This window comes from Terrapene carolina, unplaced genomic scaffold, assembly GCF_002925995.2.
Source record: "Terrapene carolina triunguis isolate 2854851 unplaced genomic scaffold, T_m_triunguis-2.0 Scaffold89, whole genome shotgun sequence".
NCBI classification, from domain to species: domain Eukaryota; kingdom Metazoa; phylum Chordata; order Testudines; family Emydidae; genus Terrapene; species Terrapene triunguis.
The window spans coordinates 15,208,301-15,223,170 of record NW_020664440.1 but is presented as its reverse complement, the minus strand read 5'-3'; the positions used below and the strand labels follow the sequence as shown (position 1 = coordinate 15,223,170).

The following is a 14,870-nucleotide window of genomic DNA, read 5'->3' as shown; positions in this document are numbered from 1 at the left end:
AAAAACACCTGATCACCTATGGGTAAGCACTTTTCAGAAAGTGATCACTCTATTTCTGACCTATCAGTCCTCATTCTCAAAGGAAACCTGCACAACACTTTCAAAAGATGAGCCTGGGAACTTAAATTCATAAATGTGCTAGACACCAAAAATCAGGGACTGAACAGAGACACTGGATTTATGTTTTATTACCACAATTTATAACCCACCCACCCCCTTTTTTAACTATAACTGCAAATGTGTTAACGGGCCACTCTACCTTGAATGGTCTCTTAGAATATGTGCTAACTGCTTGTGCTAAACTATTTGTTCCATCTTGTATTTAGCTGTGATACTCGGAGTCCCTTTCCCAGACTTGAAGAGCTCTGTGTGGCTCAAAAGCTTGTCTCTTTTGGTCCAATAAAAGATATACCTCACCCACCTTGTCTCTTCATTTTAACCCATTATTTTAGGTGCTTTTACTTTAGGAAACATCTCCTCTTCAGCTTAGTCTAAAGGTGAATTGTTATGGAAAGTTTGAGCTAAAGGTGTTTAGCTTTCAGAGTAGCAGCCGTGTTAGTCTGTATCCGCAAAAAGAACAGGAGTACTTGTGGCACCTTAGAGACTAACAAATTTGTTAGTCTCTAAGGTGTTTAGCTGTTTTTCTGTAAGAACAGAGTACAAAAAAACCCTACACCTTCCCCATTTCAGGTCACTTTTTACAATTTGCCATGGAAATAATTTTCTTTAAGGAGTAGTAACATAATATTGGTTTAGATGAAATGAGTGTGAAATGACCCAGTGATGAACATGTGAAAAATCATGTACATTTACAGTAGAGATTTGCTACTCATGTTAAGGCCGCAACCCAAACCCCACTGAAGTTAATAGGAGTCTTGAATGGGTTTTGGATTGAGCATTAAATACGCAAGCAGAGCCTAATCTGCACAACTGAGTCAACAGAAGCTTTGTCATTGATTTCACTGAGCACTGGATCAAGCCTCCAGTAAATCATATGCTGCACCACTAACTTAGTTTACCATTTCTCCTATTTCAGAGTGGGATAACTCAGGCACAGAGATATTTAAGGCACTTGCCATATTGAAAATGTAATAGCTGGTAAAAAAAAATTACATTTTAGCAATTTTTGGTCAAAATTCCTGCATTTTTTTAAAACTTCCTCTGCAAAGGAAATTTGTAGCAGAGATGGGAACAGACTCTAGACCTCTGAAGTCTTATCCACTATACCACAGTGCTTATCAGGCATATTGCTTCAACTCTTATGTATGCATCATGATAATAATGTTTTTTCATCTCTATAAAGCCCAGCTATAGAAGAAAAATATTTGCCCCATTTTACACTTGAGACACATTTTCTGTTGGACATTGAACAAATCTCTTGATCTTCTTTTTCCACAACTAAAGCTATACAAAAACTGAAATTTTCACATTGAAATTTTCACATTTCATTACTTTGGTGTACCTTACTGTGCAACCTTAATTTTGCACAAACATGGGTGTATTCATTCAATTACTTACACTTGGGCTTTCCCTGATGTTGCAAAGAATACACAATTTTTAAAATTAAAGTTATATGACCAATTCCAGGAACTATGCTGATTTACATCAGTTGAGGATTTGCACACACACACACACACACACACCTTTCCGAAGCATGCTGCAAGACTTTATTGGTTTCCCTAGAAAATGGATTTCAACTTCCAAACTGTACATGATTATCAAGTGATTTTAAAAGTGTATAGAAGTGGATGTATAATTTTCTTTAGAAACTTTTAAAGGAGGCCATTTACTTGAAGTCACTGGAAGCTTTTCCACTGACTTAAACGGGCACTGAATCACACCTGAAATGAGGGTACACCGCGGTTTTACGGCATAGGAATTTAGAATAAAAGAACAATATGTTTCACCTGGCTATGGAGCCTCCAAAACCTACTGCAGGGTTGATGATATTTAATGGAGGAGTCAACCTCAGCATCTCTATTTATCATCACAAATGTTATGAGTAAGGGCAAATGGGGGCAACTGAAGAATCCACAAGCCTTCACTACATTGCTGCCAGTGTTATCCGTAAACTAAAGATTGCTTTCTTGCAGCATTCAAAGTCTGTCCTCGTGTTTCACACACATGAAACATTCATTTGTAGAAGGCTGTCAGCCCAAACCTTGAGAAGATCTCTAAAAGGAACACCACCTGCCTTTACACCTTCAATAGGAATCAGTCTAAATTTAGACCTTATGACTGACATGATTTAATAGTTCAGCTTGTCAGACACTCTGAAAGTCCAACAAATATTCATGCTAATGAATATCATAAATCTAGACTTAAATGTGAATCAGACACACTATGGCTGTTGGTATTTGTAAAAAAGCTGTTCCAGATTTTGGCCATGAGTCAGAGTTGCTTGAAACATCTCAGTTATTTTCTGAGATGGAAAAATTCTGATGGCATTTTACAAACTAAAGTTTTCTTTCTGTAGTAAATTGCACACTTTACTAATGCACCAGATCACTTTTTGTGGTTCAGTTTATAACTAGCATTTTTGTGATCCTCGGGCTGTGTTATTTGCCACATCTTTTGTTTCTCATTTCTCTCTAAGGGCACGTCTTCACTACCCGCCGGATCGGCGGGTAGCAATCGATCTATTGGGGATCGGCTTATCGCGTCTAGTGAAGACGCGATAAAATCGATCCCCAATGGCTCTGCCGTTGACTCCGGAAATCCACCGCGGCAAGAGGCGGAAGCGGAGTCGACGGCGGCGCAGCAGTGGTCGACTCACCGCCGTCCTCACAGCCAGGTAAGTCGACCTAAAATACGCAACTTCAGCTACGCTATTCACGTAGCTGAAGTTGCGTATCTTAGGTCGACCCCTCCTCCCCTGTAGTGTAGACCTAGCCTAACACTTAGAGATGGCTCAAAACGGTCTCCATAGATTTTGTTTTTGTTTGCCACACCGTTTAAAGGTAAAGATGGTCACGAACCAAAGCTCCCGATCTAGGGGGCTTTGGGAAAGCTTGGAGACCCAAGAGATTTCTACGGATGGTTGAAACAAAACTTCAAGAAAGAACATCTCTGTGCTTTGGGGAAATTCAAATAAAATGCAACTCTTACCACTGTGGTGTGGACTTCTTTCTACTAAAAACTTTAAAGGATGAAGCCTTTTTTCTTATATAAAAAACACAGATGGCAATAGCAATACCAGCAGTCTGCAACCTTCCCTACTATACTGTCAGTTAACCAAGACAGGCTGAATTCTGCCCCACAATATGTAAAGTTGCTAAACATCACGGGCATTAAAAATATCCATAATCCATCCCTCTCATCCCACTGAGGCTCAGCAGTGTCACAATGTGACAAAGATTCAAGGAGGGACATCCCCCCCAAAATAGCCCTATTTATGCAGGAAATGTAAAGTGCTGTGGGGTTCATTGATTTATTGTCAATAAAGTATTCCATAGCTGAGGTATTCAAGTTATTTCTGTTGTAAATTATTTTTTACACTAAACTTATGTGGAATGTAGGTAGCTTGGGGCTGAAATGAGTGACACCCCTCAACACAGGGTAAATTTGAGAGGTGACAACAAGGATGACACTTGTTTGTGCATAAGAAATGGCATTCTTGGGGGATGGTTCAAGATTATCGATTTTACTCCCACAGGAGCCAGGAATAATCTTAAACGCTGGGGCCATAGAGTCCCAATCAAAACATTCCTCTTCCACATTGTCTTCCCAAACACCACCACATTAGGGTTTGTTTTTAAATCACATTTAGTTTTTCTTCATGTGTGGGAGAATCAGCTATCTGTGATGAATGTTAGTCACTGTGATTGTCTTATATTTGGAACATAGACACTACAATGATAAGCAATGTGTAAAAACTGGATTGCCATAGGAACAAAGCACACAGATTCTCTCCCTTATCGCCCTACCCTGTAGATATTTAGCAGCACTCTCTGCTGAGAGAAAGATAGGGACTGACCTGGTTATTTCAGACCTCAAAGGTAGTGATTCTAGAGTCTCATCAAGATGCATGGCTTCCCAAGGAAGCATCATGCAGGACATCTGAAAGATTACTATTGAAAGCCTGAAGAACATGTTTCTAGTCCTAGTACTGATATGAATGTGTTTATTCATTTACATTATCAAAAACATACTGTAAATTGAAAGAAAGAATCCAAGGGAAAATTCAAAGTTTAGACTGTAATCTGGCTATGTAAATTAGTATTACAAAAGTGCCATAAAAGTGGATCCTCTTCATCTTTATAAACACACACACACACACACACACACACACACACACCTTTTTAGACAGTGCTGGGTAACTCAATGAAAGATTTGTGGGTATTTAAGGAGACGGGATTAGCAGGTTCTTCTAGAAACACGTACAGTAAATTCTGCATTTACATTTTGTCTACAATTTTATTCTCAAAATGAATGTGCGTGAAATGAATTCCTTGCCAGTATAACTAAAGTTCTCTTACACAAGGGAAAATTCTGACCTTTCCCTACTCTTCCCAGACTACAGACAGTAAACTAAACTATCCACCACTATTGCACTAGTTCTCTGAATCGGTTTTAGGCATCCATTTTAGAACCCAAGTGCTTTGCTCCAAAGGAATGTTACAGACAAGTTCAAGCATATGCATACTCAAACAGCATTCCTATTACCCAGGCCTTCCTTGTCTTCCACTGCTTTTCAATCTCAAACTGAAAGGATTTTCAAATAAGTGTATGTTGTGCTCTGTACTGCAGGGACAGTTGGAGAGACTATACAAGCACCAAAAGGCTTGTGTGAGCTTCTGAACAGAACTTTGTTGCAATGAGACTGTAATGGCCATTTACAGTAACTTCTAGTCGTGCTCTTTACCTGCCCAGAGCAGGGCTCTCCTTTCTGTACAGAGGTCTTCCACATCTTCACTTGCCCTGAACCTCACCTTTACGATTAAGCTTCTCTGACCGCTTACCCAATAAAATAGAAAATCTTCCAGTCCTTCTGAAGAGCCCAGTCATCTGCCCAGATCTTCATTAGTCCCTCTTCTTTTCTTTCCCCTTCCACACATCCTTACATTTCAGAGCAGCACTGCTGGCTGTTGGATGAACGCTACAATTCATAGCTCCTCCAGTGATCTGGTTTGGATATATACATCTCATTTCAACTTGCACTTTGAACAAAACACTAGATTTTACATTATTTTAAACATGTTTCTAGGATATGGACATAAGTGTCCTCAGCATAAACAAACAATGAGATTAGGTGCAGGGGCCTAATTCTCATTTCTACCAGTGTAGATCAGGAGTATCTCTGCTGAAGACAGTGGGATTACACTGGAGTGAGAAGGGAATCAGGTCCCTTGTAGATATATTTCTGGTTTGGATACTATGTCTTTTCCAGTTTTGTCTCTAAGAACATGTACAAAAACTCAACATTTTACAAACCCTCTTGCTAAATGTCTGGCCTTTCGCTATGCAAGGACCTTCCTGCAAACAAGTCCTTTAGAACAATTTACTGTATGAACCATTATCTGGGCTGCACCTTCAGACCGATTACATTTCCAGATAATTAGAAAATCTCTCCAAGTAATAGACATTCTGATAAATGACATCCAGGGTGGCATCACCCTCATATCACTTCATTATGTCTTGTCAAGTGGGAGGTAAGCTAAATTAAAACCTATGTTTAATGAGTGAAAACTGCTACACCTACAGTCAAGTGTTGGGATTTTTCTTTTCAGCCCTTACTATACCCAATAGGCATAGTTAATTAAAAATGAGTTGATGTACATGTGTATTTGTAATACATATATTCCTTCTTCGCTTAGATCTTCTTTTAAAATAAATAAAAGAATCACACAGCCACCGTATTAGCAGTGTGCACCTCATGTAATTGGAATTATTCTGCTTCTTCAGGTGAGGCTATATTTCAAAACACCAGCAACAAGAAATATCCCATTAAAAAATTCAGAGGTTAGGTTCTGTGAATATTCTCCTGTGTTGATTTAAAATTCACGGTTTTCATCGATTCAGAGATCATAAAGGCAGAAGGGATCACTGTGATCATCTAGTCTGACCTCCTGCATGCCACAGGCCACAGAACTTCCCAGAAATAATTCCTGCTTGAACTAGAGTATATCTTTTAGATGTTTCTGTGAACATTCTTGCCAGTAAACTTGAATGCTAGTGGATGTGTGTAACAATGTAATTTAATGTTTGTGGATTTTTTAATTTATTTTTTATTTTATTTTTGCAACATTCACTAAACCCTAAAAATCACTCTGATCTCCTGCTCATTTGGGGACTGAGTGTTATAAATTGATCCCCACACAGGTTTCACATCATTGCCATTGTCAAGACTTCAGGTTTTGATTTCAAAGTAGCAAACAACGTGAACGATTGGTCACCAAATACTGTATCCCACAAGCGGAATTCATGCAGAGAATACACCAAAACATGCTGCAATTAAGGCAGCTTATAGGCACAGTTCTGTCTCCTAAAAGATGGTATTAAGTTCTCATAGGGCACTGAAAATAGGATAAATTCTGCAGTGCATGCTTGATTTCAGTCATCACTTTGGAAATCAAAGAGATAATAATATATGCCAGTATATCTGGAAAGCACTATTTTATTATCTATTAATTCTAAGAAATTCCATAATCTTGATGCACTGGCTGATCAATAGAATCTTAGGGTAGGTCTACACTTACCCGGTAGTTCGGCGGCGAGCGATCGAACTTCTGGGTTCGACTTATCGCGTCTTGTCTGGACGCGATAAGTCGAACCCGGAAGTGCTCGCCGTCGACTGCGGTACTCCTGCTCGGCGAGAGGAGTACCGCTGAGTCGACGGGGGAGCCTGCCTGCTGCGTGTGGACCGAGGTAAGTTCGAACTAAGGTACTTCGAACTTCAGCTACGTTATTCATGTAGCTGAAGTTGCGTACCTTAGTTCGACTTGGGGGGTTAGTGTAGACCTGCCCTTAGTGTAATGTATATTAACTCCAACCACTATTTTAAAGAGACGGAGCCTTAATTATTCTCATCTCTATCCCAGGCCATTCATTTCCTCTCTCTTTTATTTTTTGGGTTTAGTACCAATGATTGTAGTAGAAAAAAATTCTATTGCAGTAGTAAAGCTTGAGACAGATTATAGCTTAGAATTGGAGGCAGCTTCATTTCAGTAAAGAAGTGATCCATATACAGACATCATACTATATGTGTCGGCCCCAAGCCTGCAGACAGAAATGCAGATCCTTGTACCAGTGTGGGTCTCTTTGCAGAAATGGGGCCACAATCTGAAATGGGCTCATTGTAAGGAATTATTATCTTCACCTATTCAAAGGCTTTTCTATGCAAAATAATTATCATAATAATTATTGTTCTTGCGTACCACTGTCCACCTGGTGATTTCAAATTGCTTTTTTGAAGCATTACCAAATTAAGCTTCAACAGCCTGCTGTGGTAGAGCTGATGCATAAAGATGCGTAAAATCAGCCATCAAGAGGTTAAGTTACTTTCCAAAGCAAAATAGTAAGTCATTTTAAATACTGATGCCCTGATTCAGCAAAGTATGTGTTTAAATACTGTGCTGAATCAGGGGTTAGTTTACTTTAGATAGCAGGGGGAAAAAAGGATATAATCTAGGAGTGCTTGTTTATAATCCCTTAATTGAAGCACCTGATTGGTTCCTCATCGATACCACAATAAATCAGTTTGAAAGAAAAGGTGGAAATTCCTAATGATACTATTATTAATAAATAATACATTGGATGTTATCTAGACATATTTCATGCATGTGCAAGTGTTCTATTTTCCCAAATTCTAACCGTATCTATCACAATCAAAGCAACTTTCCCACGCTTAAATACATCTAAATTATATTCATTCAAGGCTCTGAAACAAATGTTTCAAAAATATCAGGATACAGAATGCTGTGGAAAGTACATAACAAAATTCCATATTAGAAGTTCACAAAAGTGTGTTCTTAGAAAAACTTTTCTTTTTCTGCTTAAGATTGGAGAACCACCTGCCAAAAAGGATGAAGAATGGGGACAGGCTTAAGGAATCATTTTCATAGATTAAAATGAATACAGAAGATCCTAAATATATGGTTGGTATCTCTAGCTAGATTAATGGAGTGGGGTAGAGGTGAGTAATATTTCTAGCTGTCTACAAACTTCATAGCAGATTGAGATTCAGTGTTGGTTGGGGTAGGGGGAAAAGGAGGAGGAGAAAGTTTTGGGAGTTCTTCCTGGGTTGATCATGTGGTCTTTTTCAGGGGACTGCTAGGGAGATTTGAATATTAGTCAGGTGCATCATTCATTTTCTCTATTGGAATGAAATTCACTTCTCTTGCACGCTGTTAGAGTAACTCGGCTTTATGTAGGTGAGCTGGAGGGTGCTGAGGAAGCAAAATCCTATGCCTGTCAAGGTGAAATTCATCCACTCCCGGAAATAGGGCAATGGGCTACATGGTCCCCTATGGCTGCTACTCTGGCTTACTCGTGCCCCTCACTCCCTGCCCAATGCTTCCACTTGTGTTCACCTGCATGGAGTTGGCATGGAGATCCCTGCACAGCTGCTCTGCTGTGGCCTCTTTCCATAGACGTACCGTGGAATTGTGGAGGACTTTGGACAGCTCCTCCGTGCTGGGCTGAATTTGCCTTGAAAAGTATGTGCGAGGAAGAGGCGGCACATTTGGCTATGAGTCTTTCCCTGGCTGATGTCTGACGCAGCCTGGTTTACAATTACCAGTGCAATTCCTAAACATGTTCAGAGGAGTCCTATAGTCATGAGCAGCAGCTGTCTGTATGATAGTCATCATATGGCAATGAAACCAACTAGTGCTACAGGCTCAGAGATGAAATCAGAGGCAGCATGGAATGCCTAATGTGAACTCTGAATAGTTTCCACAGCAATGAAGCCCAAGAGGCCTATGGAGCTCTGCAGGTCAGCAGCAACACAGAGTAATCATTTTCTGAACACTGCCTCTAGAAAGCCAAGGCTATATTACTAGCATAGGACAGACTCCTGTTCACCTTAGTTACATGAATAGTCCCACTGTAATCAGTGCTCTTATGGAAAAACTTCATAGAATTTAATAGAAAATGGTAACTTCTCTATTTTTTAAGGATCCTCTAGAAATCAATAAAGCATTATATTCCTTGTTACAGAATGGGTCAAAAAATCCTGCAGAAAAAAGGTACCAATAGCCAACTACAAATTTCTAGGATTTTAGAACAGTAGTTTTATAAAAGCCTACAGGTTTTTATCCCTGTATGAAGTTTTCTTCTAGAAGAGTTGGATTGCTCACATGAGTAAGATTAGTAGGATTTAGCCCTAGAGCTATCAATAATACTTACACAGCCCCTATCACCTTTCAAATGTTTAATGTATTTGTTCGTTCAACACCCCTGTGAGATATAGAAGTGCTATTATCCTCCTTTTACAGGAACACAGAGACTAAGTGTTTTCCCCAAGGTCACACAAGAAGCCTGTGGCAGAGCAGGGAATGGAACCCTGCTCTCTCAAGTCCAGGCTCATATACTAACCATTGGACCTTCCTTCCTCTTGGAAACTCATTGTCTGCAGTCTAACATCTCACTTGTTCACAAAGTGTTATGAATGAAGGTTTAGAAAGAACAACACAAGAGAATATTACTCCAATGGAACTTTAAGAGTCTCAATGCTGACGTGCTGGCAAATCATTTTAATAAATTACCTTAAAGATAATTTCTTAATTTGTGGCCAAATTCTACCATTAGATGAGAGACTCAGGATCTCGCTGACTTTAATGCCAACGTTTTCCTTTCAGACCCAACTCTGGTATTTGCTTTCTTTCTATGTGCAGGAGTTCCACTGGCATATGGGACACAAAGCAGAAGATCATGGACCAGATCTGCCAAATGAAAGTAAAAGTAGTATTTTGCCCAGGAGAAGCCCCATATGCATTAATTTCCCTTGGACCAAATTCTGAGATCTTTGTATCAAGCCAAATGTCCATCATTAACCACAGCTGTCAAAACTGAAAAGGAAGATCTTATTGGTCACACCAAGGAAACCTCTAGCACAGAGATGACTAAGGTGAATGGGAGGTCCATTCTGTCAATCAGAGCTTATGTATGTATCAAAACCAACATGTGATACTCTGCTTAGCCTATCGAACAAAGAGTTAAAGGAAAGGGATTGTGAAGAATGTGCAATATATCTATGTATAACTTCAGGGATAGCTTATGGCCCAGCTTGACACAAGTTATAGAGCTGGAAAACCGCTTGTCTATATCTGAAGGATATATTTGTGAAACTGGGTGACCATTTTAGGAAATTTGGGACTGTTTTTGCAAGTGCAGTATTCAGATCAATAGATTCATCTGATTTTGCATTACTCTTAATGGTACGTGGATCCGCAGCCTAACTCAGCATAAAGTAATCATCCTGTCAATAAGAGGTTGTCTTCACAGAGCATTCCCCAACACTTAGTTAGGCCCCTGTGTGAATAATTCTAGGAATAGGCATTTTTTCATGCATTTCCTTTAGTAAAATATACCATTGTCCAATGTACTGTATCACTACATACAGCATGGACCGTTTGTCCTCCTAAGTTTAAAATAAAGAAGCTACAGTTATATTAAATCAAAAGAACACACTCAAAGACTTTAATTTTTCACTCCATGAAACGCCACTTGCGTCTCCAAACACATTCCAGAATTCTTTATCATTGTACTTTCAAAAATAAAAAATAAAACTGATCTCACAGCACTTTAAAGATAGCTCCTGGTACCTGATCCAGGGTTCCCCAGTGTGTTTTAGGAAGTTATTGAAAATGAGTGTCAAAACTCATTTCCGTGGAAGACTGGAAACGGGGCCTACAACCCCATAACAATCCCACTGAGGATGGAGAACATAGTGGTGGGGAACTGCTGGATCAGTATGCTCTTGTGAGAGATGGGAGAAGAGGAAGGAGGTTATGAAATTCCTATCATCATCTTAGCATCTTTCTGATGAAAATAAATCTCCTGAACCAGACTTTAACCATGAAGAGACCCTCCTAGAAAACATTACACTTTAAATGCCCATTAAATTTTTCAAGACCAAAAATGGGAGATACATATAAAAAAAAGGAAAAGGGCAATGAATCTGACAGTCACAGCTGACCCACAGGCCCACCAGGCAATACATGCAAGATGGCTACAAAGTTGAGGCTTTCTATATTACTGTGACAAAACTAGAAGAACACTTTCTTATTCAAATGAGAATCTTGACAGCAGTAACTAAAATTAGAATACATGGTACCATATTATCACAATTTCTACTGGTACATTTCCTCAAAAGCGGAGTTCAAATACAGAACTTATTGTAACATTGCTATTCAAAACATTCTGAATCAGGAACATACAGTCTGTATATGTCCAAATGTTTTATATTTCATGGCCAGATGACAAACCAATATTTATGAAGTTATTTGTCTTAAAAAAACCAAAACCAAAACCAAAATGCAAACTCAACCAGCCACCATATATTCCCCTGAATCCACAGAATCAATAGAAAATGTCAATTATTTCTGGATGGACAGTAGAAAAAGAAAATGAAAGAATGTATTTTTGTCTCTCACCATGTATTTCTCCTGTCCTGCAAGGCTTATGCTCTTGTTTCATTTTCTCTACAACCTATTAAAATTCAATTTATTTTTTCAATTTGTATCCAACTAAGCTTCCATGCATCAGCTATGCAGACAGTCCTATATGGACCACATACAACAGAAGAAGGGTGAAGTGAATGAAATTACCTGTGCATTTACGGTCTGTGTCTTCCTTTTTTGATCCACTAATCGTTAACTTGCAATTGAAGTTCTCCTCCCAATACTCTGCAAACCACACATTTCTTCTGTTATTCTCCAGGGTGCGCGTTGTAAAGTAGGTATCAAATCCTAAAAGGAAATGAGCAGAAAGCTGAAATAGGGAAAGTGTTTTTACTGGAACTACTGAGACCCTAAAAATAATACACGGTTTACATTTTCTTGAATATACAGCGGACATTTACATAGTTAGCGGAGAGAGACTAAAGGAAAGAATGGACATCAGTTTCATGTCTTGTATAATCAACTATGCTTTATAAGTAGATGATTCTGCCACACATTGTAAGTTCTCAAGTCATATAAAATAATTGTAAATTATGAGATATTTATTAGATTCTATAAACAATAAGTATGGACTAAATATAGATTGATAAAGAGACAGAGAAATATAGAGATAAATGAAAATATGCTGGGAACTATGAGTGAGATCGGCGGAATTATAATTCTATAATTAACATCTCCAGCTCTCCAGAGGACATAATTTTACTGTTATGTATTTCTCATCCATTGTCCACTATCTAGATAACCTGTTTTGGCCTATGTTCTCTTATTACACATTTTCTGTTCATCTGCTTCACACAGGTATTGGTTAGGGGATAGAGGAAAAACTTCTGCAAGGCAACTATAAATCACCTCCAGTTACCAGACTCTTGAATTATATGTCCTAATGTGAAAACAGTAAAAGTTTCTCAGGTCAGACTTGTGAGAGTCGGTTATTAAACCTCGAGAAAAATCTTGCCACAGGCAGTTTCCTGGGCTGCAAGAGCAGAACAGCTTTCCTCAGGAAACCTTCATACAACATTATTCTGTTATCAGAGGAACTGGTTCAATAAAAAAAATAAATGCAGTGGAAGTTTGCCCAAGATTTCAGAAGCCCTGATATTAAGACTTCCATGACTTAGCTACGTGCAGCCTTCCACACTTATTGATAAATTAATGGAGATATCCTATCTCCTAGAGCTGGAAGGGACCCTGAAAGGTCATTGAGTCCAGCCCCCTGCCTTCACTAGCAGGACCAACTACTGATTTTGTCCCAGATCCTTAAGTGGCCCCCTCAAGGATTGAACTCACAACTCCGGGTTTAGCAAGCTAATGCTCAAACCACTGAGCTATCCCTCCCCCCCAGAGGGATATATGCATAGCAATTTCTCTACTCAACTCTTTCAGTTTTATCATGAGTCTCATGACTTTGTACGCCTTTTCTAAAGCTTCTGAAGGCACGTGATGATATGAGAATGTCAGCTTTCATTTTTTTTTAAGAAGTGTATAGACCTCGTGACTCCAGATAAAAGCTTGAAAATGTGCCCCCAAGTAAACCCTACAGGCTCAAAAACGAGAAGAGCAAATAAAAATAACTTAAAACGTAATATTGTTTTAAATGCTTGGGGCAGGCAATATTGTGTATGTGGAAGTAACACTTTCTTATTACCTCACTGTACTTATGACAGAGTCAGAAAAGAAAAATTTGTCAGAAACCTGATATTTTCCACAGTTGGCAATTGTTGAGTATTCTGATGATAAAGAGATAGCAATGATGTATTGGATTTCCCATCCCACAAAACTGAGATTTCAAAAGCGTTCCTGGTCTGCAATAGGATGAAATGGACACGTGTCAAGTTTGTGGGTGGGTTGGTTTGGTTTTTTTTTAAAACCACAGAGAAAGAGAAATCCCATCCCAGAATAGTTGATAGCCCAGGGATTAAGGCATTCACCTAGCAAATCAAAGACCCAAGTTCTACTCTGCATAATTCAGACCAGGGACTTGAACCCTACTCTCCCACATCCCTAACAACTGTCTTATTTTGGGGACTGAATCTCTCTCTGCTTTTGACCAGAAATTCCACCCTGGACTTGAGAAACCTGTCCTGACAAAATGTTTTGGTTCGGTCCCATCAGCGTTTTCCAACCAAAAAAAAAAAAAAAGTTTTGTCAGAAAATCTGCAACCAAAGTGGGACAAATGTTAGCATAAGCAGTTAACACACATTTCAAGGGGCCATTCAAGACAAAGTGTCCTTTTAACACCTCTCATGGGGGGGGGGTGAAGAGAGAGGCTAAGTAGTTTATAGATTGTTGTAAAATGCCTTAAATCTAGTGTCTCTATTCAATCCATGATTTTTAAGTGTTCAGCAAAGTTATCAATTTAAACTCTCGGGGTCATCTTTTGAAGGTGTTGGGCAGGTTTCCTTTGAGGATGAGGACTAAGAAGTGAGATATACTGTGATCCCTTTGTGAAGAGAGTTCACACATAGGCAATATGGTGTTTTTGTCTTTTATCATCATGTTTCTGTATGAGTTCAATCGAGAGTCTCATTCACTCACCTAGTTGTTATTGGGGCATTTCGTTCACCAGATGAGGTACTAAATGCACTAAATGCCCCAATCATAACTAGGTGAGTGAAGTGAGACAATCATTATGCTCTCAGACAGAAACATTATTGAAAATCAATGGACAGATAACCTAAACACTAGCCTGATGTCAGAAATCTGACCTAGAGCCCAGTAACAAATAAAGATCACAGAAAGGCATGGTATGAAAACAATACAAAACAAAAAAGAATCAGAATGTCAGTGTGGTTCAAATGCCCAGACAGCAGAATCAGTTTGGGTGATACTACACTGACAGATATTAATGGGACTTCATGCAGCATGAGAGAGCAATGACAGCAGTGATCACTACACTCTCAAAACAAGTCATGCATTACAGGATTAGAAATCTCCTGCCCAGCTAAATGGTGCAGTGTGCCTCAGGCTTATGGCTGCCTGGCTTCTGATTGGCCTGCTTCAATCCATCTCTTTATTTTAACAATAACCTTTGTTTGTCTGGTAAAGAAATAATCCATATGGAGCCAAATAAAGAAGGACAGACACAATTACTAACCTTTATTATTTTTATAGCCAAGGGATAATCTATTTAGAAAGATGTTAACCAACGTGAAAACGTGAAAGACAAAAGATCAATACACTCTGACCTCCTTTCAAATATTAATTGAAGATAGGCTGAGACAAGGTGGGTGAGGTAATATATTTTA

The 14,870-nt window shown here is 39.0% G+C and overlaps 1 protein-coding gene across 2 annotated transcripts in view; it reads right to left on the bottom strand.

Moving 5' to 3' along the window:
- GRM7 (glutamate metabotropic receptor 7) overlaps nucleotides 1–14,870 on the bottom strand; it is a 556,942-nt gene that overhangs the window by 210,500 nt on the left and 331,572 nt on the right. For both annotated transcript variants that reach the window (XM_026650481.1, XM_026650480.1), the window contains exon 5: nucleotides 11,772–11,912. In XM_026650481.1, coding sequence (XP_026506266.1) covers nucleotides 11,772–11,912 — 141 coding nt within the window. The remainder of the gene's footprint in view (nucleotides 1–11,771; nucleotides 11,913–14,870) is intronic.